Source organism: Girardinichthys multiradiatus, chromosome X (genome assembly GCF_021462225.1).
Source record: "Girardinichthys multiradiatus isolate DD_20200921_A chromosome X, DD_fGirMul_XY1, whole genome shotgun sequence".
Classification (NCBI taxonomy): Eukaryota; Metazoa; Chordata; class Actinopteri; order Cyprinodontiformes; family Goodeidae; genus Girardinichthys; species Girardinichthys multiradiatus.
The window spans coordinates 21,203,934-21,229,630 of record NC_061817.1 but is presented as its reverse complement, the minus strand read 5'-3'; the positions used below and the strand labels follow the sequence as shown (position 1 = coordinate 21,229,630).

At 43.3% G+C, this 25,697-nt stretch overlaps 2 protein-coding genes across 4 annotated transcripts in view; both read left to right on the top strand.

Moving 5' to 3' along the window:
• Positions 1–1,819, top strand: part of LOC124862752 (centrosomal protein of 112 kDa-like) — a 194,053-nt gene extending 192,234 nt beyond the window's left edge. The window contains exon 28 of the transcript XR_007036996.1: positions 1,797–1,819. The gene's annotated coding sequence lies outside the window, so the exon portion shown is untranslated. The remainder of the gene's footprint in view (positions 1–1,796) is intronic.
• LOC124862754 (axin-2-like) lies at positions 702–18,456 on the top strand. Of its 3 annotated transcripts, none has more exons than XM_047356859.1 (11): positions 703–899; positions 1,797–2,723; positions 5,515–5,646; positions 9,141–9,243; positions 11,587–11,727; positions 11,820–12,346; positions 12,835–13,011; positions 13,096–13,311; positions 13,525–13,650; positions 14,321–14,479; positions 17,607–18,456. In XM_047356859.1, the coding sequence occupies exons 2-11, from the start codon at positions 1,933–1,935 to the stop codon at positions 17,731–17,733; spliced, it is 2,499 nt and encodes an 832-aa protein (XP_047212815.1). In that variant the 5' UTR covers positions 703–899; positions 1,797–1,932; the 3' UTR covers positions 17,734–18,456. The 3 variants fall into 3 exon arrangements, with proteins under 3 accessions (XP_047212818.1, XP_047212815.1, XP_047212816.1); XM_047356860.1 differs by having other exon boundaries at positions 704–899; positions 13,099–13,311; XM_047356862.1 differs by lacking the exon at positions 17,607–18,456 and having other exon boundaries at positions 702–899; positions 13,525–13,753; positions 14,321–14,453.
• Positions 18,457–25,697: the final 7,241 nt, after the last annotated feature.

The following is a 25,697-nucleotide window of genomic DNA, read 5'->3' as shown; positions in this document are numbered from 1 at the left end:
AATGAGGTGTAAAGTGATCAAGTCATTTCTTCTTATTATAACGTTTCCAACTCGATTCAAGACAGCATTTAACATGATGAGTAGACTATTTCCTCCCGCTTTAAGAATACCTCTGTGGTTCTGCCTTGAGGGCATATTAAAACATATAAAAATTTATTTTTTTTACTAGTGTGCAGGACTAATTTCTCTTTATATATCCTTAGTTAAATAAAGAGGACTTAACTCGACTACTTGTGTACACCGACCCCTTTATTACCTACCTCCACGACTCTTCAGGAATTTATCTAAACTTCATAAAGTCTATGTGGGCTTCAGAGGAAACAAACCTAGCGTATTTAAAGTATATGTGGCAATTGAGTGATTGTAACGACAATGCTGTTAGGGCGGCAGATCAGTTACTTCTGACGCTCCAAGCCCTCGGGGAGTTGGCTCAAGATTGCTTGTCTTTGATAAGGTCCTCTGCTGTAGCTACAACTTAGCGATCAGCAAAGATATTGTAAAAAAGCGCCCACATCTTGGTAAATAAATCGAGCAATCTATAAAGTACGCTTCATGCCGGCTGAGTGAGATATATCTAAGAGTAGTTGACATTTGCTGCTTCGTTTTATAATCCGGAGGAAGAAAGCTGCGATTGTTTTTTATGCAGCTGTTAGGACCAGGCAGTCGGTTCCTCACTTTGAAGTGCGCTGCTCCAGCCTCGCGGTTCAGTTGGTGTTGGAGTCGCCTACAGGAGAGACCGACGGCGCGGCATGGCAGTCTGAACGCACCTGGGTGGAGAAAACATTTCCCCCCTTTTCGTTGCATTTTATTGTTCCTGACTCTTTTTGGACGCCAGCTTGTGGATTATACGCGCTTTTTGTGGAGTTTAATTTGTGGGGAAACGAACTCGTGGATCGATGGTAAGTTGGAGGACTGCGTGCCTCCTTAAACTCGCCCCCATTGGAGTTCCCTTTGATGTGCCTTTGAAGTAACGTTCAGGGGGAAGTGGGCCACTTTTCTGCAGTTTACAGACTAAAACATACGCGCAGTTTCGCCTGTATGCCTCTCGCTTTCCTTTATTTCCGAGAAGATTTTCTTTAGGACTTAACCATTCGTGAGAAAATTCCTTAGAAGAAGCCGACCTGACTCTTGTTGAGCAATTCCTCCCCACAAAACCAGAGACTTTGATGTTCTTTGGGACTCTGCCTGTAATTTTCGCCATCAGGGAAATTAGAAGGGATTTTCAGATGTTTAGAATAACGTAACAAATGATTTATTGCTGTATGGTCAGGTATCTCAGGTGTGAGTAATATGTGAGCGGTTTCTTGGTTGAAGCGCCCTGAAGCCCAAGGAGCTGAACTTCTAGTTCAATATTTTGGTCACGTTTTTCCATCTGTTTGGTTTGATCGATGTCCTACAGGTACTGGAGGCAACGGGGGAGGCTTAATTTTAGTCGCTCCAGATGAGATGGAGAGTCCTGGGGATGAGAAACTAGAAAGTGACAGGAAGGGCGAGAAGACGTGTCGGTGAATAAAGCTTGCCCAATTGAAGGTCTCGTTGAAATGATGCGGCTGCATTCTTTAAATTGCTAAATTTATTGTTTCTTTGTGCCCTTTCAGTGGAAATCCCAGTCCTGTTGGTTCATGTGAGAAACTCCGCTTTACGTAATGCTGCTGCAGCGTTTTTTTCTCCAGTTTTCAGTATGCTGCTCTGTTTTTTTCTCCTGTAAAATCCAGCAAAGGCTCAGACTGCGTTCCGCTGTCTCTTTGAAGTCGGGGCGGATCTGGTTGTGATTAGATCAATACTTTGTGTTTCAGAGAGAAGACGGGCAGCTTGAGAGAAGCCCCCCCCCCCCCGCTGACATAAGAGAGTGAGGAGATTACAGTAGGAGCTCAGAGGAGGTGATCAGCGCACAGGCTCTCTTTTGCTCTATCTCCTGCTGCTTTCAGAGACATGAGCCGGCCGCTTATGGATCATAGCGCCAGTAGTTTCCGCGAAGATGCCCCTCGACCCCCTGTGCCAGGGGAGGAGGGCGATGCGTCCCGCTACCCCAGCAAAACCGCAATGATTAAACCCCTCAAATCCGCTCAGCTAAGCTCTCCGGGCTCCTCGACGCGGAGGAATGAGGATGGTCTCGGGGAGCCGGAGGGGAGCGCCTCCCCGGACTCGCCGCTCTCCCGGTGGACAAAGTCGCTGCACTCCCTCCTCGGAGATCAGGACGGCGCCCTTCTGTTCAGGACGTTCCTGCAGCGGGACAAAAGCGTGGACGCGTTGGACTTCTGGTTCGCATGCAACGGCTTCCGGCAAATGGACCTCAAGGATGCCAAAACGCAGAGGGTCGCCAAAGCGATCTACAAGCGCTACATCGAGAACAACAGCGTGGTGGCCAAGCAGCTGAAGCCGGCCACCAAAACCTTCATTCGGGATAATATCAAGAAGCTGCACATAGACTCTGCAATGTTTGACCAGGCACAGACTGAGATCCAAACCAACATGGAGGAGAACGCCTACCAGATGTTTCTGATCTCTGACATTTACCATGAATATGTCCGGACTGGTGGGGAGAACCCAGGTCACGTCAGCCCGGGCTCTTTGGGCAGCCTGAAAGTTGTCTGTGGATACCTGCCCACGCTCAATGAAGAGGAGGAGTGGAGTTGTGACTTCAAAGCCAAAGCCCTGGTTGGACTTAAGGGGCAAAGGGTCCCCATTACGAGGGCTGTGGAGATGATGGAGAAGGGATACAGGTATGTCTGCAGCACCTTTTATATCCTGGTTTCACGCTCTGATGGAATATTATCCAGGGTTTTAGTCTCCGTCTGCAGAGGTACAACACAGTTTTTCCTCCTCCTAAGTTTGCATAAACTCTGTGGCCATTCTTCACCCTCTCCCAAAGCCTCCAGCAGCAGCCCTCTGCTGGCGCTCGCCTGGATTTCCGGAGCTTTAAAATGGTTCCGCAGAGTGAGGGATCGTCTTCCAGAGAAAAGTTCACAGAGCAGGGACTGGCTCTGGCCCCAGCCAGCAAATAATAGATGATGGCATTGCTGTGCTATGTCTCCTCTTGTACCACCACTGTCAAAAGCCTTTAGGCAGTGATAAAAATCTACTGCGGCTCTTTAGATGTCACTTTAAAGTGAAGGTAGTTCATTTTATGTGTTTTCATAAATCTTCCTGCTCTGTTTGTTTAAGTTAACGAGAAAAAACTGTATGGAGTTTTTCAGTCTCAAGTATTTTCAATCTCCTGGTTCAAATGTCGGGAGTCCTCTATTCCTGTTGCTAAATGTAGTTATTGTTCTATAGTGAAAAAAAACAACACAAAATGTATAAGTCGATCTCATTGCTTTTGTTTCAAACAAAAAGTGAAAATCATCATTCACTCTGCTAAAATAATGGAACATATTTGCACCAATCAGTCGTACAGAGAGCAGAATCAGCCAGTTTTCAATTGATTAGCTCTGATCAGTCATCAGAATAGTGAAATTGTAAAATATCGGGATTTAATTTTTCCTATCCAGTGAATGCATCAAAATTATGACCTCCTACCATAGTCTGTCTATAAATGCATCAGTGAACATCATGTACTATGATTCGCTTTAGTAGAATCAAAGTTTCTTTTTTATGTTGTATAGACTTTTGAACGATCGCAATCAACTGGTCAGACCTCATAGTATCTAATATTGCCATACTTTTTATGGCATTTTATCTTAAGGCTGTACAGTTTAAACAAAATCTTTAATTTTGATTCGGCTGTTCTAAATTGCATTAACAATATCAATTACAATTAACTGTCATCTTTCCAGACACCTTTTTTTTTTTTTTACCACTGAATAATGCCCCTATAACTCTCTATGAGCTTTAGGGTCTCAGCTACTAAACAATTACGTCTGATGAGGATATTAAAGGAAGTTGGAATACATTCAACTGGCCAAATGTGTTGCAGGTATGCAGAGCGGGAATGTAGCTAACAGACATGCCACTCATAGCTAGCTTTCCAATTGTAATTTTAAACAGCAATACTTTTAATCAGGATAGGTGGATCCTCTTAAGTTTCTACACCATGACTGTCCCAAATTTTATGCGACTTGAAAGATTTTCAAACCGCAAAATTTGTTTTTCTTACGAGCAAAGTGAATCTGTAGTAGCTTCCTTTCAGCCAGCTGAGAGAGAGTGCGCAGCTACAGGTGGGATAGCTGCTTAACTATAAGCTATTTGAGCTAAATTTATGACCGGTAACTGCCCAAGCCTACCTAGAATATTATTCATTTGAACTATTCTGCGGTTTTAGGCTAACACAAGTCTCACAAGCTGATGTTAACTAGTTAAATAGTCAGGCTATCTGCTAAGGTATAGCCTGCAGTCAGCTGCGTGTCAGATGTAATTTAAAAATGCCGTTAATCAATGATGGTGATTGTGATTAGTTTGACAACCAGATATATTCAGAAACAGCCAAATTAGAGAAGGAAAAAAGCATATCGGCTGTCTTTCAGCCAGATGACCAACAGTGCACAGCAACAATTTATGTTGCATACAGCTGAAACAATTTCTAGTTGCTCTGACATTTTCTCTCATTGAAAGGAGCATGGTACACCTAGAAACCAGTAACTGGGCCGTGCTTAATCACCAAACAGAGTCAGAACATGTGCCGTTCTTTTCCCAATCATCTCTTCGGACTCAGGTTCTCTTAAAAGCAAAAATAAACCTTTTAATGGCAGTAGCTACAGTACAGAATCAAAACCCTCCTCTTCCTCCCTTCACTCTTCGCTCCCCTTCTTGTTTGTGTCAGTTCTCCTCAGATTCCCTCTTTTGCAACCCCCCCGGCCTCCTTTACTTTTATCTTTTCTTCCTTTTGAAAACTGAGGGACGGGGACTACGAGGTGTGCTTTTGGAGCGGAAAGGAAGAACGGAGGGAGGGAGGACGGTTGCAGCTCATGAAAGGGAGGGAGGAGACAGGATAAATGAGGGGGTGAAAGAGAGGCAGGGAGGGAAGAATGCCCGGCCAGCTGTGTTAAATACCTGACTCTTTGCAAGCCCTTCTGAAGGTCAGTCTGGAGCTGGGGGGCCTGCAGCTTTAGTCATGCTGGGTCTCTCTCCCTCCACATGAAGACCCTCCCCTTCTTCTCTTTTCTCCCCTTTCTTTCCTTCTGTGACACACTCCCATGCTTCCACCCAAAACGTTTTGTGCGTTAGGAGTTAGTCCCCCTCTCCCCCTCCCTGCCTTCCTTCTCCTGTACCATGGCAAGAATGCAAACACAGCGGGGCATGCATGCTGGGGGAAAGAGTGAGGGTGGATGAGAGAAGTGGAAAGAGAAACTGTGGGACATTCAAGAAGTTTTCCCACAAAGTTTGCCAGGCCCCCCACCAGCCTGTCACATCTGTTCATCATGTTTGCTGTTCTTAGCAGATGAGGTTATAACCACACATTTGTTTCATCTTTTTCTCCACTTCCTAAACATCAGGAAAAAAAAAACAACCTGACTTCATTTGAGATCCTCGGCTTGTCTGTTAGAGTTGCAATAAAATGAATCTGTTGTTGACCAGATCCTACAAGAGAGGAGAGCAGATCAGCCCCTACCATGCGGGCTCATTCGCCCCCGTCAGCAGCACCAACGACAGCGAGGTCTCCAGCGACGCCTTGACGGACGACGCCATGTCTGTGACTGACGGCAGCGTGTAAGTGGATGTTAAACGAACATACGTGTACGGCGGGAGGAAGTACTAAAGACATTTATAAAGCATCTGATAAAACACTGGAGCTGGTTAGGGTTAATAATAATGATCCCAAAGGATCTCTGACAAATACGGTGGGCTGTAACCAGTATCAAGTTATACCATAGTCATATAGTTCCTATAGTCATGTAGCACTTCCCCCTCCCCCACCTGTTGGTATGCAATGCTGACCAACTGTTAAAGAATGTGTTTGTTCTGTTGCTTAAGTTTATGTATCAAAATATCAATTAATATATGAATACCTTTGTAATAACCTGAACAACCGCTATATTTCATTAGCAGCGGTCTGAATAGTTGTTGCTTTTCTTTGATCATGCATTAAATCACCAGATTACATTTTGTGTAATTACCATAAGACCATAGTATTCATACTGTGAATATCTAATACCGACCCATACCTACTGCTGTACTATCTTCTCGCTGACTTAGACTCAAAAATTTCTTCCTTTTTTTTCTTTGCTGGTTTGGAGTAATGTTACTGTGTTTCTTGCTAAAATGTTATGTTATCTCATTCTTCTACCCCCATTATCTATCTGTTTTGGTTAAAATAGTGACTTTATGGAAGCAAAAATGTAGTTTCACGATTGTTAATCGCTGCTCAGATTGTTGATACTTCTACGTCGTTCCTAGGAGTGTAGACATAATATTAGACATCCACAGATCAGAGTTTCGCAGATATTGAAGGTCTAAAATAATGAAACAGACCAACTTTGCTGTACTCCATCATCCTTCCTGCTGTAATGTGTTGTGGTGTTGCTTGGTCTCACCCTCATACAGCCCGATCGAACCACAGACATGTTGTTGAAAATGCTGTTTCCTTTTAAATAGCATCTGAGATCTCTGTGCCTTCTCTGACTTCCTTTTTAAACACCTCACTTATACTGAAAACAGCCAACTTTTGCCGTCTGCCCTCACCAACAACGTTCACGCTATAGAGTTTTTACCATGACCTGTAAGGTCAAGCTGAAACAGGCAATTTCTAATTTATATTCAAACATCTGTATCCAGTCCTCGTTAAATTTCCTTCTAGGTAAGGTAAGTTTATTTATATAGCGCTTTTCAGTAACGAGACACTCAAAGCGCTGTACATACAATTACAATACAATCACAAGAAAATAAACACAGACACAGAAAAACAAATCAAATGATACTACAATCCTTCTAAGAAATCTAAAAATCTATGAATCCTTCTGAGAAATCTAATAGTCTCATCATTCCACTGAATTCTAACTAGGAAAGCTGAGTCACGGGTACAAAACAGCTTCAATCCACATTTTCAGGTGCTAATGATATATTGCTTTTACTGGTACTGACCGGTTGAACTAAGTAATAAAAGTCCATTGTAGTCTAATTAAGAAAGCTGGGTCATTGGTGTAAGAGCAGCTAAAGTCCAAATTACTAATAATATTTGGTTTTTGCTGGTAATCCTTCTGAGAAATCTGAAAATCTATGAAAAGTAATGAAATCACACATTTAGGTAAAGTAAGATAGGAGGGGAAAAATCATATTTCAGACTCTCCTAGTAGACCTCTTCTAGTATTATTAATTAAATTTTACCACTCCAAGCTCTATCTCAACTAAGCAGTGATGATCTTTGTGGCTTTTGCTTTCTATTTGACATAAATGACTTTTGAGTTTCCAAACTTGGTTATCATCGGCTCCTTTTTTTTTCTGATTTAAGAACTGACTAGGTACTCATGAATGCCGCTGTCCACATGTATGAACTTATCTACCTACGTGTCTTGGGCCTCGTTCTCATACAAGATAATCAACTGACAAGGTGTGACGTCCTTTTAGGCAGGGTCTTTCTCTGGGACAGAAAATGGAAGAATCATTGTCCAAAGTTCATCCTTAATTCATCTGTCAGGAGGTGTCAAAAAGGATGCCATCCAGATCAACCATGACCAAGCTAAAGATACTTATAAGCCGAAAGCACTGAAATTGAGTGCAAACTCTTGGCTTACTCATGAACACAGTGGCTGTAAAGCCTTTTTTTTTTTTTTACAGGAGTCAGAAAGACATACTCTGCTGTACTTTGCCCAGCACAGTTTGAAAGCCTGAGCCACAGGGACACCCAACTTCCCCACCTCATTTCTTGCCCACTTTGGCCTTGATCACAATATCTGCCTCTCAGTAGGTCACAGCTATAAAGACCCATAAACATTTAAATCACATTTCCAGATAAAGGCACAGGGAAAAATAGAAAATGACGAAAATGGTAACGGGGGAGGAGGCGCTTGGTTGAGAAGAGAAAGAGTGTGGAGATAGAGCAAGGGGGGGGGGGGATTTTTGCTTATATCTTATTTATGGATTTGCTTGGACGCTGGGGAATGCAGCTGTGCAGACTTCAAACATTACCTTATCTTACAAACCAGCCTTTTGATGTGCCGAGATCAGAGGCTGGCTGCGGCAGAGCTTGCCAAATGAAGATTGGGAGTGTTTTTGGAGGAGGCAGTGGGGGAACTATGCTCATGCGCATGACTGTGGTGTTTCAAAGCAAAAGTAAGAAAGTGCTCCTCAGATTGGTTAGGGATCTAATGTTTAACATGGGCATAAAGATACCGAGCTAAAGTCATCTTTGTGCCAGGCAGCAATTCAGCTTTAACCACCGATGTATCTTTATGACATACCCTCTAATAACTCTTTAAAAAGCTGTAAGGAGGAGGTAAAACCAGCTGTAACTTTGGCTTTACTTTAGCTCCTGGGACAGGAATGCTTGGTGCTGACACTTCTGACTTTCACAATGCAGCGTCCCTTTGCAGTCTAGATGAGTATGGAAGAAGAACTTGTGGAATGTGGAAAAATATTGAATGGAATTTCAGACTTTATTCCAAACTGTACCCTTCCTTTCTTGCTTCCTTCCTTCCTTACTTCCTTGCATCCTTTCATTTATCAGTCTCTCCATCCATCCTCCTGTGTATCCTTGCTGCTTCACTGGTTCCTTGCTCTTCGTGGTTGTTACAGGTTTTCAATTTAAAGTCCAATCTGTAGAAATAACTGTCATAAATACATAGTGAACATGTATTTATTTTTATAGTTTAAAGAGCTTAGAATGGGCAAATTACTCTGCTCAGTTGAATAGGGGAAAGTATGGAATTTGGTCTTAAAAACTAGAACACCGCCTTGTGTGGATGTTGAGGGGGGACGGGAGCTGAAAATGACTGTCATTTCTGGGGCAAATTAAACCCCCCTCGAACTACCTCCTTTTGGAGTTGATAGCCCAGTCCGCTTCGACATACAGACAGACCGAACGCACTGACTTGGTTAACCTCAGGATTTGGGATTAAGCCTGAAGGAGGAATTCATAAATTACTTTTTTCTTTTCCTTGAAGTGTTTAATGTGTCCTTTTGGCTAACAAGCGGTCTTTAATGATGTATCTGATTGGGTAATTGACCTTTTGTGATATCTCTGTGTATCCCCCCCCCCTCTCTCTCAGAGATGGCATTCCTCCATATAAACTGGGCTCCAAGAAGCAGCTACAGAGAGAGATGCAGCGAAACATGAGGATGAACAGCCAAGTCTCTTTGCCTGCTTTCCCTGTAAGTACACAAACAAATGCACACACACTCTGAAGTCTCTTTGAGCCTGGGTCCCACAGTGTAATTTCCATACCACCCTCCGTTCCGGGTCTCTTTCGGTTCTATGAATAGTGCTGTGCAAACTGTATTTGGCATTCTCGATTCAACAACACCAGCAAAGATCTGAGGAAGTAGTGTCAAAGACCCTGCTTCCCACTCACACACATCCAAACACAAGCCCCCTGCCTACCTTTGGTGTCACCTACATCCCCCATTAGGGTTCCTTGAAGTCTGTAGGGGGAAGGAGGGAGGTCTCTAAGCTGTTTATCGCCCCAGTGCTAATTTTTTTGCTTCTTCTTCCCCGCCGCTGCTGTAAATATGGAGAATAAGGAAGAGATGAGGAAGATCTCTGCCGCCTTATCCCGGGGGCCCTGGAATCAGCCCGGTTCCTCAACAAAAACAGAAAGATGCTTGCAGTGACGCGCACGTACACTGCGCTTTGATCTACAGATGAATGGAGCAAATGCACGGGGAAGTGACAACTTCCAACTGAGATGGCCCCCTCTTTCTTCCTCTATCCCCCATCCATGCATACACGGACCCCCCCCCTTCTCTCTCACACATAAGAGTGGAGGATCTGAGGGAAGAGTCTGAGCATGTCATGTGAGCTCTCAGCAGGTCAGGGGGATGTTGGTAGCTTAAGGTTTATGGGAAGAGAGAAGAATATGATTAAGGTACTGGGGCTGGGTACACGTTAACAGAACTTATTAAATACAACACCTTGCAGAAATATTTCTACACCTTAAACTCGTCCACATTCTGACACATTCCAACCACTAACTGCAATGAGTTTTTCTGGAATTTATGTGATAGACCAACACAAAGTAGAACATAATTTGAAATGAAAAAAAAGGGATGCCAGGTTTTCAAAACATTTTTACTGATTAAAAACCTAAAAGTCTGCAGCCAATAACATCTACCATTCCACGTATTTCAGACCAGCTTTCCTGTTGCTGGTAAATAGGAGGATCCCCACAGCAATAGGGTGCCACCACAAGATGTCACATGAGCCGCTGTAATTATTTCCCACACATGATGTCTTCCATATAGGCCAAAAAGTTGAGTTTTTGCCTCATCAGATCAGAGGACATCTTACACATGTTTGTCTTTTCCCAAATGCTTGTGAAAAAGTTTTAAACAGGCTTCTCTTGGCTTCTTCTCAACATTAGCTTTTTGTCAGCAGATTCTTCCTCCTGAGCAGCGGATCTCTGCAGCTCCTATGGAGTTACCTTTCACCTCTTAGTTGCTTCTCTGATTAATGCTCTCGTTGCTTGGCCTGTCAGTTCGGGTAGAGAGTGTATAAATGGTAAATAAAATCCATAAAATGTTGCGATTGTAAAAGTAACCCATTGTAAAATTGTGAAAAAGTTCAATGGGTGTGAATACTTCTGCAAGGTACCATGAACTTGACATTAAGCTTATGTTCTGAAAAAAATCAGGAAGTTTGGGACAGGAAAAAAGCTTCACAGATTGGATCTGGCTGCTCTTCATGTTTTTGTTCTTGTTTTTTGTTTCTCATCTGACTTTTTTTTTAGATGGCTGCCATTCCCATAATGCATCAGCTTCGAGCACCATCAGTCAGCCACTCTTTCTTCCCCTTTATCCTGACTACAAAGAGACAGGAAAAGTAGAAAAACATGGAGAAACAATCAGGAAAACCCAGATGCAAAAAAATGCAAATATTTTAAGATGTGTGCAGACACTCACTGTCACAACACTTCAGCTTAAAGGTGTCCAGTGTGTGACAAGGTGGGGGAATAAACTTGCTCAACCCTTCTGATCTCTCCCCCACCCCATTTTTTAGTACCTTTATCTCTTCCTCTCAGTTCTTTCCTCCTTTTTATTTTATCCTGAAAGCGCACATCTCTGCATTCTGACTTCTCCCATTACTTATTTTTTTTCATCCTTCATCCTATCCTCCCATGAGTTCTCTTTCACCCCCTGTTGCTATGCGGCTTTTAGTCCTAGATGTAAAGCCACTGCTTCTATCAATCTATCCCTCCTTTCACCAGCCTATCCTCCCCTACTGAGTGTTTGATATTTGACGAGGAAGTCTTTGAAGTGTGCTGACTTTGGAGGCTCGCTGATGATGACAGAGGGAAGCAGCCGAGGCCTAACCCAGCATGACCGAACGCCAGGCCCACCGCCCCGCCCCCTAAAACAGCCTTGGGTGTCAGTTAGCAGGCCGTGGTTATTACCGCTAGTGGTTTAAAATGGTGTAAACGACTATGGAAGCTGTGGAGGGTGGTGCCTTGATTGGAAATGATACACATGATAATTTATCTATTTTCTGTCCCCTCAAAGCGCACAAACTGTCCTCCGAAGGAGATGGTCCCTCTGGAGCCAGCACAGTTTGCAGCCCAGCTGATCTCCCGCTTGGAGAACTTGAAGAGGAAACAGGACACCTTTAACTCTCTGGAGGAGAGGCTGCAGCAGATTCAGGAGGTTTGTGTGAAACTTGTTCTAACAGGACTTCTTAATTTTCTCTCATTCCGTGAATAAAATTTTTCTTTTGTGCTTTTCTTTTTGTTTACCAGGAGGAGGAAAGAGAAGATTCGGAGATCTCTGTAATTGCTCCCCAGCTGTCCCCGCATCCTTTAGCTCCTATCTCCTCTGACGAGGATCCTCAGGCCATTCTGGATAAGCACCTTTCTCGGGTCCTCAAGACCCCCGGCTGCCAGTCTCCCACCGTGATCCAGCACTCCCCTCGCTCCAGCTCCCCAGAGAATCAGCCTTTCGCTTGCGCAGGCTTCGGAGGCAAAACCCACATGAGAGCTGGACCATTGAGTTTTTCTCTTTCAAGCCCAGACCAAGGCGCTTTTGCTCTGGCCTCGAGCTCCAACAAGACCCTAGTAAGCAGGCAGAGCACCAAACACATCCACCACCACTACATCCACCACCATGCCAGTCCAAAATCTAAGGAGCAGATTGAAATAGAGGCAGCCCTCAGGGTGCAAGGCGTCTGCTCCAGCGGCAGCAGGTGTCAGTCCTGCCAGGCTTACCAGCGCAGCCGCAGTCTGGGAAGAGAGATGTGTGGCGCCGTCTCAACAGAGAGCAACATGGGGTGAGTCCTAAGATCTTCTCAAAAGCTCAAAGGATAAATCAGAGTGACTTTGCTGTACTCTGTTCAACCTTCCTGTTATCTGCTGAAAGTCTTGCTCTCTTCCAGTCTTGCAGGCTGAATAAACAATATAAATAGAAACTTAACTGCTGTTTTTAAGTTGTTGTGTACATTTATAGCCTTCCTCTGACTTGATTTTTAATACCTATGTTGAAAGTGGCCCATTTTGTCTTCTTCACTGTAACAGCTTCCACATTGAATAGTGTGGTTTTTACCATGACCTGTTGCCTGACTGTAAACAGATGGGATCTTTAAATCGGCCATTCAAGCAGAAAATTAACAAATCCCTGTCCCTTGCTGAGTTTTGCAGTGCACTTCAGATTTAGATCTGGATCATCCCCCTGATTTTACAAGGGAGAAAGTTTTTCCAGTCGGAATGTTCTTGTTTTCTTGACCTTATGGAAACAAAGTGCCTCTTCTCTTTCTCCCAGGCGCTCCAGCTCACTATCGAGACGCGTGTGTCGCTCCGGGGCTGAAGATGGAGTCGCAGACGGATGCCTAGAGGACCACGGGATCTCACAGTTGCCCACAGACACCACAGACCCCACCCAGAGCGTGTTGCAGTGGATCCTGGAGAGTAAACGCCAAAGCAGGCACAAGTCTCACAGGTGAGCAGATGTAATGGGCCTGACATGTCCTCATTTATCTCCTGCACATTTAGTATAGCTAGTAAATGTTTCCTCTCTGTCCAGCAGTAACCAGAGTGGCAAGAAATTCGGAGGCTCGTCAACTCAGACGCACACGTGGGGCGGTGGAGGAAGCTGTGGCCACCTGCGTAGCCATCAGCCAGCCCAGCCCTTCATCCAAGACCCCGCTATGCCTCCTCTGCCCCCTCCAAACACTCTGTCCCAGCTGGAGGAGGCCTGCCGCAGACTGGAGGAGGTGTCCACCAAGCCCACCAAACAAAGGTACCGAACGGACACCAAAGTGCTGGCCTGGTCCACTTTATTCAGTGCATTTAAGGGAACTGAATACAAGTGCACAATCCATGGTTTTCAGATTTTTATTTGAAATTCATTCATCATTTTTCTTCCCCTTCACAATCATGCATTGTGTTGGATTGTCTCATTAGGTAGACTGAAGTCTTTGCAAGTGGCCTTGATTATCTTCATCTTTTTTAGGCATTCATTACCCAGCCTTCAGCGGGAGAAGACCCACCAAGTTACAGTCCACGGAGGGGGGCCAGCCCTAACCAGTCCCGGCCCCTCTGGTCTTGTCTCCACCAGCCCGGGTCTCCAATCAGAAGAGTACGATGCCTCTAGCGTCCTGCCCTCCCTCTCCTCTCCTCCTCTCTGCTCCTCTTCCTCCTCCTCCTCCTCCTGCTCTGAGCTATAACAGCCAACTTCCAGTGTACTTAGACTCTTTTAACTCTTCCTACTTGACACCTGCACTGCTGAATGCGCACGCACAGAGAACAACACACAGACACACATATCCTTACAGTAACTGAAAAGAAATCTGCTTTAAGTTTTGCACGCAGACTTCCTCTGTGTTTGCATCAGTCTTATGCCCGTGCTGCGAATGTGGAGGATCTTGTCACTGTACCACCTGACTGACGCTTCCTTTTCATGGCAATATATTTGTATCATTAATACTGGCTGTCCTTCAAGGAGCTGGCATTGCGCTGCTGCGAGCAGAGCTTAGTTCAGAGAGAGCTCCTCTGAAGTCGGCCTACAAAGCCTTGGACCCAGCTGAAGGAGAATTGATAACACTGTGCTTCTTCTCTATACACACATGACTCTGACTCCCACACTCACTGACAGCTATCCTATTTCTAGGCTTGCATAGTCAGCTGCTAGATAATTATGTGCCTTTGCTGAATTTCCTGCTCCTCTTTTTTTTTTACCGCTGTATTACGTCCCACCTGTGTCCATGTCATCTCTCACATCCTTTCTCCTCATCTTTGTGTCCCGACAGATGCAAGATTGGTTTGGGAGGCCACGCAGGGTGCAGCGGGGAGACGGTGGTGACGTATTTCTTCTGCGGCGAGGAGATCCCCTACCGGAGGACCATGAAGAGTCACAGCCTCACTCTGGGTCACTTCAAAGAGCAGCTCCGTAAAAAGGGCAACTACAGGTGTGTTAGAGGGGCGGAGCCAGTTTTAGTACATTTACTCATTTGCAGACTAAAGTGAAATGCTTAATACAGTACATCGCAAAAGTGTTCACACCCCTTGAGGTTTTTCTGATTTTTCTCACCTTAAAAACACATCTAGAAACATTTTTGACCGTTCTTCTTAGCAAAAGAGCAGCAGCTCAGTCTGCCTGATTGAAGAGCATCAATGACTTCTCAAGTCTTGTCACAGGTTCTCGTTTAAATTTAGGTCTAGACTTTGACTGTGCCATTCTGAAACATTACTACGCTTTGATATAAACTGTTCTATGGTAGTTCTGGCTGTATGTTTAGGGTCATAATGCTGCTCAAAGGTGAACTTCTGCCTCAGAGGGGCATACAAGATTTCTTTGCATTTAACCCATCTTCCCATCCACTGTGACCAGTTTCCCTGCCCCTGTGGAGGAAATGCATTCCCACTGAGTGATCATTGTTCAGTCATCCTACTTCTGGCTAGATGTTTTAGGTTTTTGTCCTGGTAGAACAGGACAAAAACCTCTGCCCCATTCTCAAGTCTTTTGGGGGCTTTAATGGGTTTTCTTTCAGGATTGGCCAGTATTTAGCTCCATCCATCTCCCTTTCCACTTTGACAAGCCTTACTATTCCTGCTGAAGAAAAGCACCCCCACAACATGAAGCTGTGAAGCCACCACCATGTCTAGATGTGGGGATGGTGGGTTCACAGTGAGTCATAGTTACTACCACGTAGCATTTTTTGTCAGTCTGTCACATAAAATCTGAATAAAATGCACTGAGGCTTTTGGCTGCAAGATGACAAAATGTGAAAAAGGTCACGGGGTATGAATGCTTTTGCAGGATACAGCACCACTTTGAACACAGCATAGCAGCAAAACATTGAATATCTGAATATATTTCTATAATGTGTCCTGCTGTCTGTGTTTTTGTTTCTGTGTGTGAGCTCGGTTGGTGTCAGGCTGGCTTTTGTGCATGTGCAACAAAAAAGGAAAAGACAGAGAGGGCGGCGCAGGGGTTAGTGGGAGAGTTTGAACTGCAGCGATTTGGGTCCCATCTGGTATTGATTTCCATGCTAAGGCACACTTAATACACATGACTTTGAAGCCTCAGCCTCTTTCATTTTAACCAACAAAGACTCACACAAATGGCCAGTGTGCAAATTCTTCACTGATGCTATCAGGGCCTCTCTTTCTTTTTCCGTTTTTTTCCCCTCCTCCCGCTGCTTGTGTGTGTGTGTGTGTGTGTGTGTGTGTGCGTGCGCGCTGTGTTGAATGCTCACAGTGTTTACACATGTTGTAATCATTTTATGGATATTTCTGAGACAGTTAAATGCCAGATCCGCTCACTTTACAGGGCCCTGTTTAAGAGCACACAGCTTCGACGTGTGCTTGCAGAAAGAGAGAGAGAGATTTTTACTTTGATTACTTTTATCCAGTGGGTGTTAAAGGAAAAAGATCAAACATTTATTGTTTAGACTGTTGGCGGTGTTGAGGATAGGCACGGCTCAGCCGTTGTGTTAATAATTACAGGTATGAACCTGGAAGGGAGGAAAGGAAACATCTTCCTGTCCAGATGTGAACAGTGTTTTTTGGTTTTGTTTTTTGGATCAGCAGATATGACAGACGCTCAGCTCTCGGCTCTTCACGTCTGTCTACTTCTGCGCTCGTCGTCTTTTCCGCTTTGGCTCGCTGTCTCAGTTCCTGTCTCATACCATCCACTTTTTTTCTTCTTCATTTTTTTGGAAGGCGAGCTGTTTGGTGCTTTAATAGCAGCGAGAGAATGTGTGGAGTTAGGTCATTTCAACATGGCAGTGGTTCAACAAAGCACAGTACTGCTTGGCCCTGCCAGACGATATTGGTGCCAGATGTCAGTGCAAACTGGAGAGAGGTGGAGTGGGATGGGGAGGGGGATCTAGCCACATAAAACATGTTCCAGTGGAACTTTGGTCTCTCCTAGCGAGAAAACATCATGACTCTTTGAAGCCTTTTTTTTTTTTTTTTCGTCTTCTCCGAATTGTTGTCAGTTTTCTTATACTCTTTCCCTCCACCGTACTTCTTCGCTATACGTATCTGTTTCCTCGAGGCCGCATTTCTCTTCCTGGGCTGCCTTGTTGGTGGTGGCCACCCTTGTGCTAATTGGACCACGTGGGCCCATGCTTTCCTGTACGCACGGCATGTTCGTAAAACCTTCATACATTCCAGGGACCCCACATATGGGGCAAATTGGGCTGTTTTTCCATTACATAGTTAATGAGCAGATTCCCAGACTCTGCCAACCAACCCACCCCGCTGTTTTCTCTTCCTCTTAAATGAGGAGTTAGGAAGTGTGTGTTGGTATGGAGGGTGGGCATTGCATCATTATGCCATGGTGAAGTCATTGCCGAAGAGAAGCTCCTCCTCAGGTTTTTTTTCTTTAACTTGCGCTCATAAAGCTGCCAGGGAGAGGCAGCAACAAGTCATCCTCGTTCACATTTTAGAAATCTTCGTCGTTGTAGGAATAAACCAAGCATGAGGATTTTAATGTGATTTTCTGTGATACAGGAACTGCAGCAGGTCATTAGCTCTTAGGTGGAAGGAAAGTTAAACAGGCATTTTCTAGGATTGCATTGTATTCAATTAGTTTCCACCTTCCTGCTAAATAAAAGCATACACACAGCATTATGCCACCACCACCATGTTTCACTATGGAGACAGTGTGTTCAGGGAGTCTACCCCACTTTGCGTTTGGCATTTTTGCATCCAGAGCATCTTCTTCCAACTTTGTTGTAAAGGCCAGATTTTCCTGTGTGCCAGATTCCCCCACCTGAGCCATGGGTCTCTGTAGCTCCTCCAGAGTTGCCATGGGTCTCCTTGCCTGACCTATCAGTTTAGGTTGTGCCCTGCTTGCTCCAGATTCTGTGGGATGTTTAAAGCCCAACCCTGTTTTAAACGTCTCTACAACTTTCCTCCTGACTTGTCTGCTGTGTTCCTCGGTCTCCGGGATGCTGTTTCTTCACTAACGTTAGGGACAGAAACAACATTTGATATTTGAAAATTTGAAATATAACAGATGTTAAGAATACCTAAATAAATGAGCTCTTTCGATATTAATGGTCTCGTGTCATTGTTCTGCTGCAGGTACTACTTCAAGAAAGCCAGCAACGAGTTTGAGTGCGGCGCTGTGTTCGAGGAGGTGTCGGACGACAGTTCCTTGCTGCCCACCTATGAGGGCAAGATCCTGGGAAAGGTGGAGCGGATGGATTGACTCCTTGCCATCAGCAACGTGGAATTAAAGCCCTATGTGTTCCTCCCGCCTCCCTGGATGTCCTCTCATTAAGCTAAGACTGAAGGACCTGGGGTTGTTGGAAGGGGTGCTGAGGGTTAAGCAGATGGACTAGATGAAAAGGCACAGAAGAAAACAAAAGCAGATATGTATATTAGCGGACTATCAAAGGAAGTGGTTGGGATGGATGAGAAACAAGGACTGCGTTGCTGGACTGAAGTGTCTCTGAGGTTTCTAGAGGCTCTAGGTGAATGACCACTCGTCAGCGATGTGGGGCGGTGGGTATAATGTGAGACTGAGAGCCCACCTAAAACCTGCCTGTGCCGATCACAAGCACTCGCTAGCACATTACTAGTATGTATATGCAGATATACATGTACATTGTATAGATATCTATTACTATTTATTGGAAATATCCCAGAGACAAGTTGCATGGATTGGAGAAACCTCCATTTTTTCCATGATTTCTCCCTTCAGAGCAAAATGAAAGCTTTCCTTCCTTTTTAACCCCTCATGTTGTTTAATTTTCCTCCTTTTTTCTGGACAGTGTGCTGCTGGAGCTTTGACTCAGAGTTTGATCACATACAGGGGTTGGACAATGAAACTGAAACCCCTGGTTTTAGACCACAATAATTTATTAGTATGGTGTAGGGCCTCCTTTTGCGGCCAATACAGCGTCAATTCTTCTTGGGAATGACATATACAAGTCCTGCACAGTGGTCAGAGGGATTTTAAGCCATTCTTCTTGCAGGATAGTGGCCAGGTCACTACGTGATACTGGTGGAGGAAAACGTTTCCTGACTCGCTCCTCCAAAACACCCCAAGGTGACTCAATAATATTTAGATCTGGTGACTGTGCAGGCCATGGGAGATGTTCAACTTCACTTTCATGTTCATCAAACCAATCTTTCACCAGTCTTGCTGTGTGTATTGGTGCATTGTCATCCTGATACACGGCACCGCCTTCAGGATACAATGTTTGAACCATTGGATGCACATGGTCCTCAAGAATGGTTTGGTAGTCCTTGGCAGTGACGTGCCCATCTAGCACAAGTATTGGGCCATGATATGGCAGCCCAAACCATCACTGATCCACCCCCATGCTTCACTCTGGGCATGCAACAGTCTGGGTGGTACGCTTCTTTGGGGCTTCTCCACACCGTAACTCTCCTGGATGTGGGGAAAACAGTAAAGGTGGACTCATCAGAGAACAATATATGTTTCACATTGTCCACAGCCCAAGATTTGCGCTCCTTGCACCATTGAAACTGATGTTTGCCATTGGCATGAGTGACCAAAGGTTTGGCTATAGCAGCCCGGTCGTGTATATTGACCCTGTGAAGCTCCCGACGGACAGTTCTGGTGGAAACAGGAGAGTTGAGGTGCACATTTAATTCTGCCGTGATTTGGGCAGCCGTGGTTTTATGTTTTTTGGATACAATCCGGGTTAGTACCCGAACATCCCTTTCAGACAACTTCTTCTTGCGTCCACAGTTAATCCTGTTGGATGTGGTTCGTCCTTCTTGGTGGTATGCTGACATTACCCTGGATACCGTGGCTCTTGATACATCACAAAGACTTGCTGTCTTGGTCACAGATGCGCCAGCAAGACGTGCACCAACAATTTGTCCTCTATTGAACTCTGGTATGTCATCCATAATGTTGTGTCCATTTCAATACTTTGAGCAAAACTGTGCTCTTACCCTGCTAATTGAACCTTCACACTCTGATCTTACTGGTACAATGTACAATCAATGAAGACTGGCTACCAGGCTGGTCCAATTTAGCCATGAAACCTCCCACACTAAAATGACAGGTGTTTCAGTTTCATTGTCCAACCCCTGTAATTACTGCTGCAGTGCTATTTGTGGATGTGTTCCCCATCTGCTCTGAAGGGCTTCTATATGAAAAAACAAGCAAAAATGTTATTAATGTTTAATTCCCTGCTTTGGGACTCTGCCCAGCTAGCCTTGATCAGTCACGTCTTAGTGCCTTTTGTTTCCGTGGTGAAGGCATCGCACAAAAACAGCCTACATATGTAGAGGAAACTGCCCCGAACGGGTCCTCGAGCCCCCGAAAAACGCGTTTACACCAATGTTTTCCAACAAAAAGCTCTAGAATATGCTCTTCAGTGTGTGTGTTTGTATGTGTGTGTGTTTGTATTCTGCACTGTGAGCTGCAGATGAAGATGACGGCGGTGGTTATTTACACTATGTTCATGCTGTTTTCATCGAGTGTACAGTAACTGTGCGTACATGGGTTGTTGCCATGTTTTACCCAGTTTTCAGGGTCGGCTTATTCCCTTGGTTTTTACAAGGGGCCTTTATGTTTGGAGAAAAAGATATTTTCTATGCCTTTTAGTATCCGTTTAATCACATCTGTGTTTCATGGTGTTTCTCATGGCTTCTCCAGCTCCACGTGTAAACTGTAAAATATGCGTTCCATAGAGCTCAGTTTAAAAGATGCCTCGGTACTTTAATTATTGTAATTATAAAGAGATGTAGCCTTTATTAAAATGCTCTATTTTTCAAATTAGCCAACTGCCTCTTGTGTTTTTGTGTTTCTGTGTGCGCCTGCTGTGGAGAGTGCAACCCGTCTGGTCCTGGGAGAAATTTCCGATAGATTTGCATCCATTATCAGCTCTTAATGCGCTCCCTGCTGGAAATTAAAACATGCAGCATTAATTTGGCCACTAGAGCCTCCATGTGTTTTTTTTTTATGGTGAGAAGAAGGGAGTGTTAAGTGTGTGTTAATGAGACGTTTGGTAATTATACAGTTTGTCATGAGTACATTTCACTCGGCTATTTACATGGTTAAGCGTTTAGCCTCCTGTGACTCTTTATGTACCATGAAGGAATGGTATTAATTCAGGTTTTTTTTCCCCCGATTCTCTTGGGTAAATGTCTAATAAAGTAAGTCTGCTGTTTGATGAACCAAGAACTTTAATATAAATCTTGAAATGTTTCTATACTGACGTTATTTTAAATTCATTTAAACCTTTTACCTCTGCCAAGGAAGTAATGTTTTAGTTGAGTGTGTGTGTGTGTGTGTGCGTGCAGGTGTGTGTTTGTGTGTGTGTGTGTTAGCAACTTGGCCAGACGTAGCGGATGATGCAGTCTCTGTCTGCAGTCACCTTTGTTTTAATCTACTGCAGCAGCATAACGTTAAAATAACTGACTGAATTTAAAAGAACTGGAAGAGGTAGAGAAAATTTGCTGCTCTAGGTTCGAATTTAAAAGAAATGTTTTATTTGTTCAAAAATTGTAAAAGATTTGCATATGAAGATTTAAGGGGTTTTAAGATAAATGCTGCTTTTTTCCCCACTAACAGGGCGATCAGTGTAGTGAGGGGAATCAAGAAAGAACGTCCAACAGAGACATTTCTGCATCATTCAGCTCATAAGAAGAAGACGACTCCAGTGTTCTTACGATTGCATGAATCTTATTGAAAACATTACATAGCTCTCACTGGCCCTGGGTCACTTATGTTTCAGTTATCGATCCCAACTGCAGGGCACATTTCCGGTTATAATGATATATTTATTATCCATAAAGCACTTTCTTTCTGTAAGAACAGAGTTGTACAAACGTCTTAGTCATCATACCGTTAATAATAAAGTCAAAAGAAGATTTGAAGCATATAGAAATATTGGGTTTGCTTGATCTCATCCAAGTCACAATATGGATTAAAAAAAATAAAAGAAGGAATCTATCCATTTTATTGCCTGTGTGTTGCCAGTCAGGCATCCCCTCTGGGTGGCAACATATCTTCCACCAATAGCAGTCACATTACACCCTCAAACTTCAGATGTGATAAAACCAGCACGAAGTTGTGCATTATTGTGAAGTGGGAGGAACATTGTCTTAAATAAAAATCTGAAGTGTGGGTTGCATTTAGTGCATTTAGATTCAGCCCTCTTTACGGTGGTGCCCCTAAATAAAATTCAGGATACCAAAAAAGTGCCTCAAATACTAAATAGAGTTCACATGTGTAATTTAGCCTAAATCCAGCTGTTCTGTGAAAGGTTTGTTGGAGAACTTTAGACTGGTTTAGATCAAATTGTTAGAATGGCCCACTCAAAGTCCAAACCCAAATCCAATTAAGAATTTGTTGCAGAGATGCTCTCCAGGAAGGGGCAAACGTGTTTAGTTTTTGCAAAGCTGTTAGAGAGATACTGCAAAAGACCTGCAGCTGTAACGGCAGCCAAATGTGCTCCTACAGAGTACAGGCTCCAAGGAGGTGGAAACATGCACACCACACTTTTAGAAATTTTGGTTAAAAGAAATTGTTAAAACTATAAATTATTTAAGCAAACATTTGTGTTGGTCTATAACAAAATCCCAAAAGATACATTGACGTCTGTGATTTTCTTTAATGTGTGAAAACGTTAAGAGTATAAATACTTTTATGTAGCACTACGATTGTAACAAAAATGCAGATTTTCCCAGCAGGGATTTTAAAAATACTGAAACTTCAAAATGCACTGATTGCACTTTTGATGGTAGATACCAATTTCTGGTTTGATCGGTTCAGGTCTGAACTGTTGTTTCCATAAAATGTGTAGACTTTGTTTGAATGAAACTGCTAGGTGTAACAAACATTAAGTATAAAAAGAACAAAATGTGCTGCAGGTTCGTTGACGGATGTAGTTTAGATTAAAAAAAACAAAAAACACATGAAATTATTACATGATTATCTGCATTTATGCTTCAAAGGACACGTCCCAAACTGGTTCCACTAATCTACAGACGAGTGGGTTCATCAAAAACAAACTGTTTGGTAATATGTTCACAGACCAAGAAATGTGGCACTTTTAGTTTTAGGTTTAAATTAAAAAAATCAGACGATCAGTTGAAGAATTGGCCAATTAACCGCTGCAGTGGTTGGTCAACATCGAAAACATGCAGCATGCCTAAAGGAAAACACCTACCTATCCATTTCATAGCAAAAGATAAACATGTTGCCCTTTTAAAAAGCATAAAGAAAAAGTGGACATCAAAAAATCTGTAAACTAGTTGCTTTTTCCCAGGAACAGTAACACCTACATAGAAAGCTTAACCTACTGGATATTCTAGTTCTGGAACACCTGCCTTATCCTTCAGTCTAAGATAATTTCCTGTGTCTAATATAAAATCATTCACTTAGGAGGATCTGGTGATGATAAGAATGTTTAGTGACAACAAAGTCCTCTGAAAAACTTTACATAAAGTCATTTATAGGTTCAGCTTTATAAGTTCACACACCTGCTGTCTCTTATCTTCACACACCTCTTGCACACCTCGTTCCTCTGTTGCCCAACGTCCTTTCAACTTTCATTGGTTGAGAGAGTTGCTTATACTGCCTTTCATATTGAAAGGGCATCATGATATTGTTAAAATAGCATTTTGGACTCCTTTCATCAGGAAAGGTCAGTGCATACACTTGAAGGCCATCCTTTATCATCTTTAGAAGCTCTCATTCAGCAGCGCGCTGCTGTTAGGGGGCCTTCTGAACCCATTTTTGTGTAGAGAGCTATTTTAGATGGGGTCATCTTTTTGAAGAATGCCCAGGGTTGGTAAACTTTACACCGCTATTTATTCATGTAGCGGGTTTATAGGTGGGGAGGTATGAAGATTTAAGGGCATATAAAGGTTTGATCATGAACTTCAACAGTTAGATTATTTCTGTAAGCTGAATGATGCAGATTCTTTCACAGGACCACTGTGACGCTACGTTCAGGGTTGAAGAAACCTATAAGTGTTGGCATTGTGAAAGGCAGCAATTTCTTGGTCATCTAGGGTCCAAACTTGTAAATCCCTTCTCTTGATCTTATGCAAAGCCTCCTGCCTGCCCTTCTCAAATGAACCTGGATAAAAGTATCAAAGTGTAAAACAAAAACCCAAAACAAGTAGTGTAAGTAGGCTCCTGGAGGGTTAGATTTACATCCATGTGCTTTTCATTTTCCAAAGCTGCTGAGTGGTGAGGCAAACGTTGAGAAAACTTCAGCATTTATTGCAAAAAACTGAAGAAATTCAGAATACGTCAAAGGACAGCTGAGTATAGAGACCCTGGGAAACATCAGCTCACTGTCTGCCACCACAAACCTCAGGTTCATTTAAATGCACTTCAGCCATCCCACCATAGATGGATATAAGAAAGCGAGACCCCCAATTTTGGGTCCCGCAGCCCTTCATTTAGAACCTGGACCGACAGTGAAAGTTGTTCCACACAAGGCACCGACCCAGACAGCCGCAGGACTGTGGTCAACCATGGGGGCCTCGACTAGATCCTGGTCAGGCGCCGCTGACGAAGCTGATCCCAACAGCACCATGTGACCGGGTCACATGATTTTACGCAGCTCCGTACCGCACTCTGTTCAATGGTAAACTCCCAGGCTAAACATTTTTAGAAAAACCAGAACAAATCTCCAAAAACGCTGATGTGCACTAGAGCTGAATGCTTTTACAGACTGATAGGAAGCATCTACAATGCTCTGTAAAACATATCCATAATCCTAAAACTCCTTCACATTTTCATCACATTACTTCCACAAACATCTAAGTATCTTATTGGGATTTTATATGATAGACCAACACAAAGGAAGGAAAAATATGAAATCTGGAAAAATAAGTTAACATATATTTAGCTCCCGTTATTACCCCTTTATAAAATCCAGCACATTCAGAAGTTACCTAATTAGTAAACCAGACTCCTGCAATGTGCACATTGGTGAGCATACACACACCAGAGCCAGAAGAAGCTGTGTTTGCAGCATCCCCATTGCACCATTGAAAATTGCTGTTCACAGAAGTTCTCCAATCAGAAATGTGCAAAGCTGGCAGGGACATATGTAAGGAATCCTGCAGTTAAAGGTCGTTCAGATTTTTGCTTGCAAAAAGGCTGAAAACCATGTAACATTTTTCCTTCCGCTTCACAATTAGGCACAACGTAGTTTAGGTATGCACTTAATATCCCAACAAAATCCATTGCAGTTTATGACTGAATGTGAAAAGTTTCACTTTTGCCAGGTGCTGTAAAAGTCCTTTCGCTCAGTCCTGTTTATAGCAGACAAACAGCTGGAAATGTATTACTGAAAACATGTGACAAAAACAATAAAGAACCCTTCCAGAGAATGAGATTTTTTTTTATTTTTTCCCCACAGTGCTTGTGTTAGAAAAAAGCCTGATATTTTAATCCCTAAACACAAACCTTTGTGGAGATTTCTATCTTACTGTAGCTTTGACAAATAAAAACACTTAGGGTTTCAGGGTCAGAAATCCAATCTTCTTCATGTGGTGCAGCTGTCTTAGGGGCTTTGATTTTAAAGGGAAACTTCAGAATTGATACTCCGTTAAAAAAGCTATAAAGCCAGTTTACAAGATGAGACGATAAGCAATATTAGGTTCATTAGAACATAATTAAAAAGAGATGAGATTTTAGCATCATTTTGAGAAAGATGAGGATTTTTTTTACCAACAGTGAAGATTTTCCATGAATCACAGACAGTGTTTTAAAGAATCTTTAACCATTGTACAGTAATTGAGTTCAGGTGTCACAGGTCCGCATGCAGCACTTTTTATACTAATGTTTATCTCCTATTAAAAGATTTATCAGATTTTTTAAAATTCTGTCTTGTTTCTTGCTCTTTGTAAGAGGAAGAGGAGGTGACGTTTCCAAGAGTCTGAGCTTCTGTTGGTTTGTGAACTGATTTCTTTGGGACGTATTGGAAGGAGGGCAGGTGAGTTTCATGTTGACTGACACAGAGAACAACCTGAATCAGATGGCTGTGGAGGCAGGAAATCCAGGTGAATATTGAGCTTCTGTCTAAGGTCCTGCCCAATTCAAACTGCTTAAACTGCTAAGACATTTTAGCTTTGGAGTTGTTTTAGGATGGTAGTCTGCTTTTGTCTTGATCCTCTGTTAGCTTTAGTGTCCTGGTCCAACTAATCTGGAGTTATACTAATTGA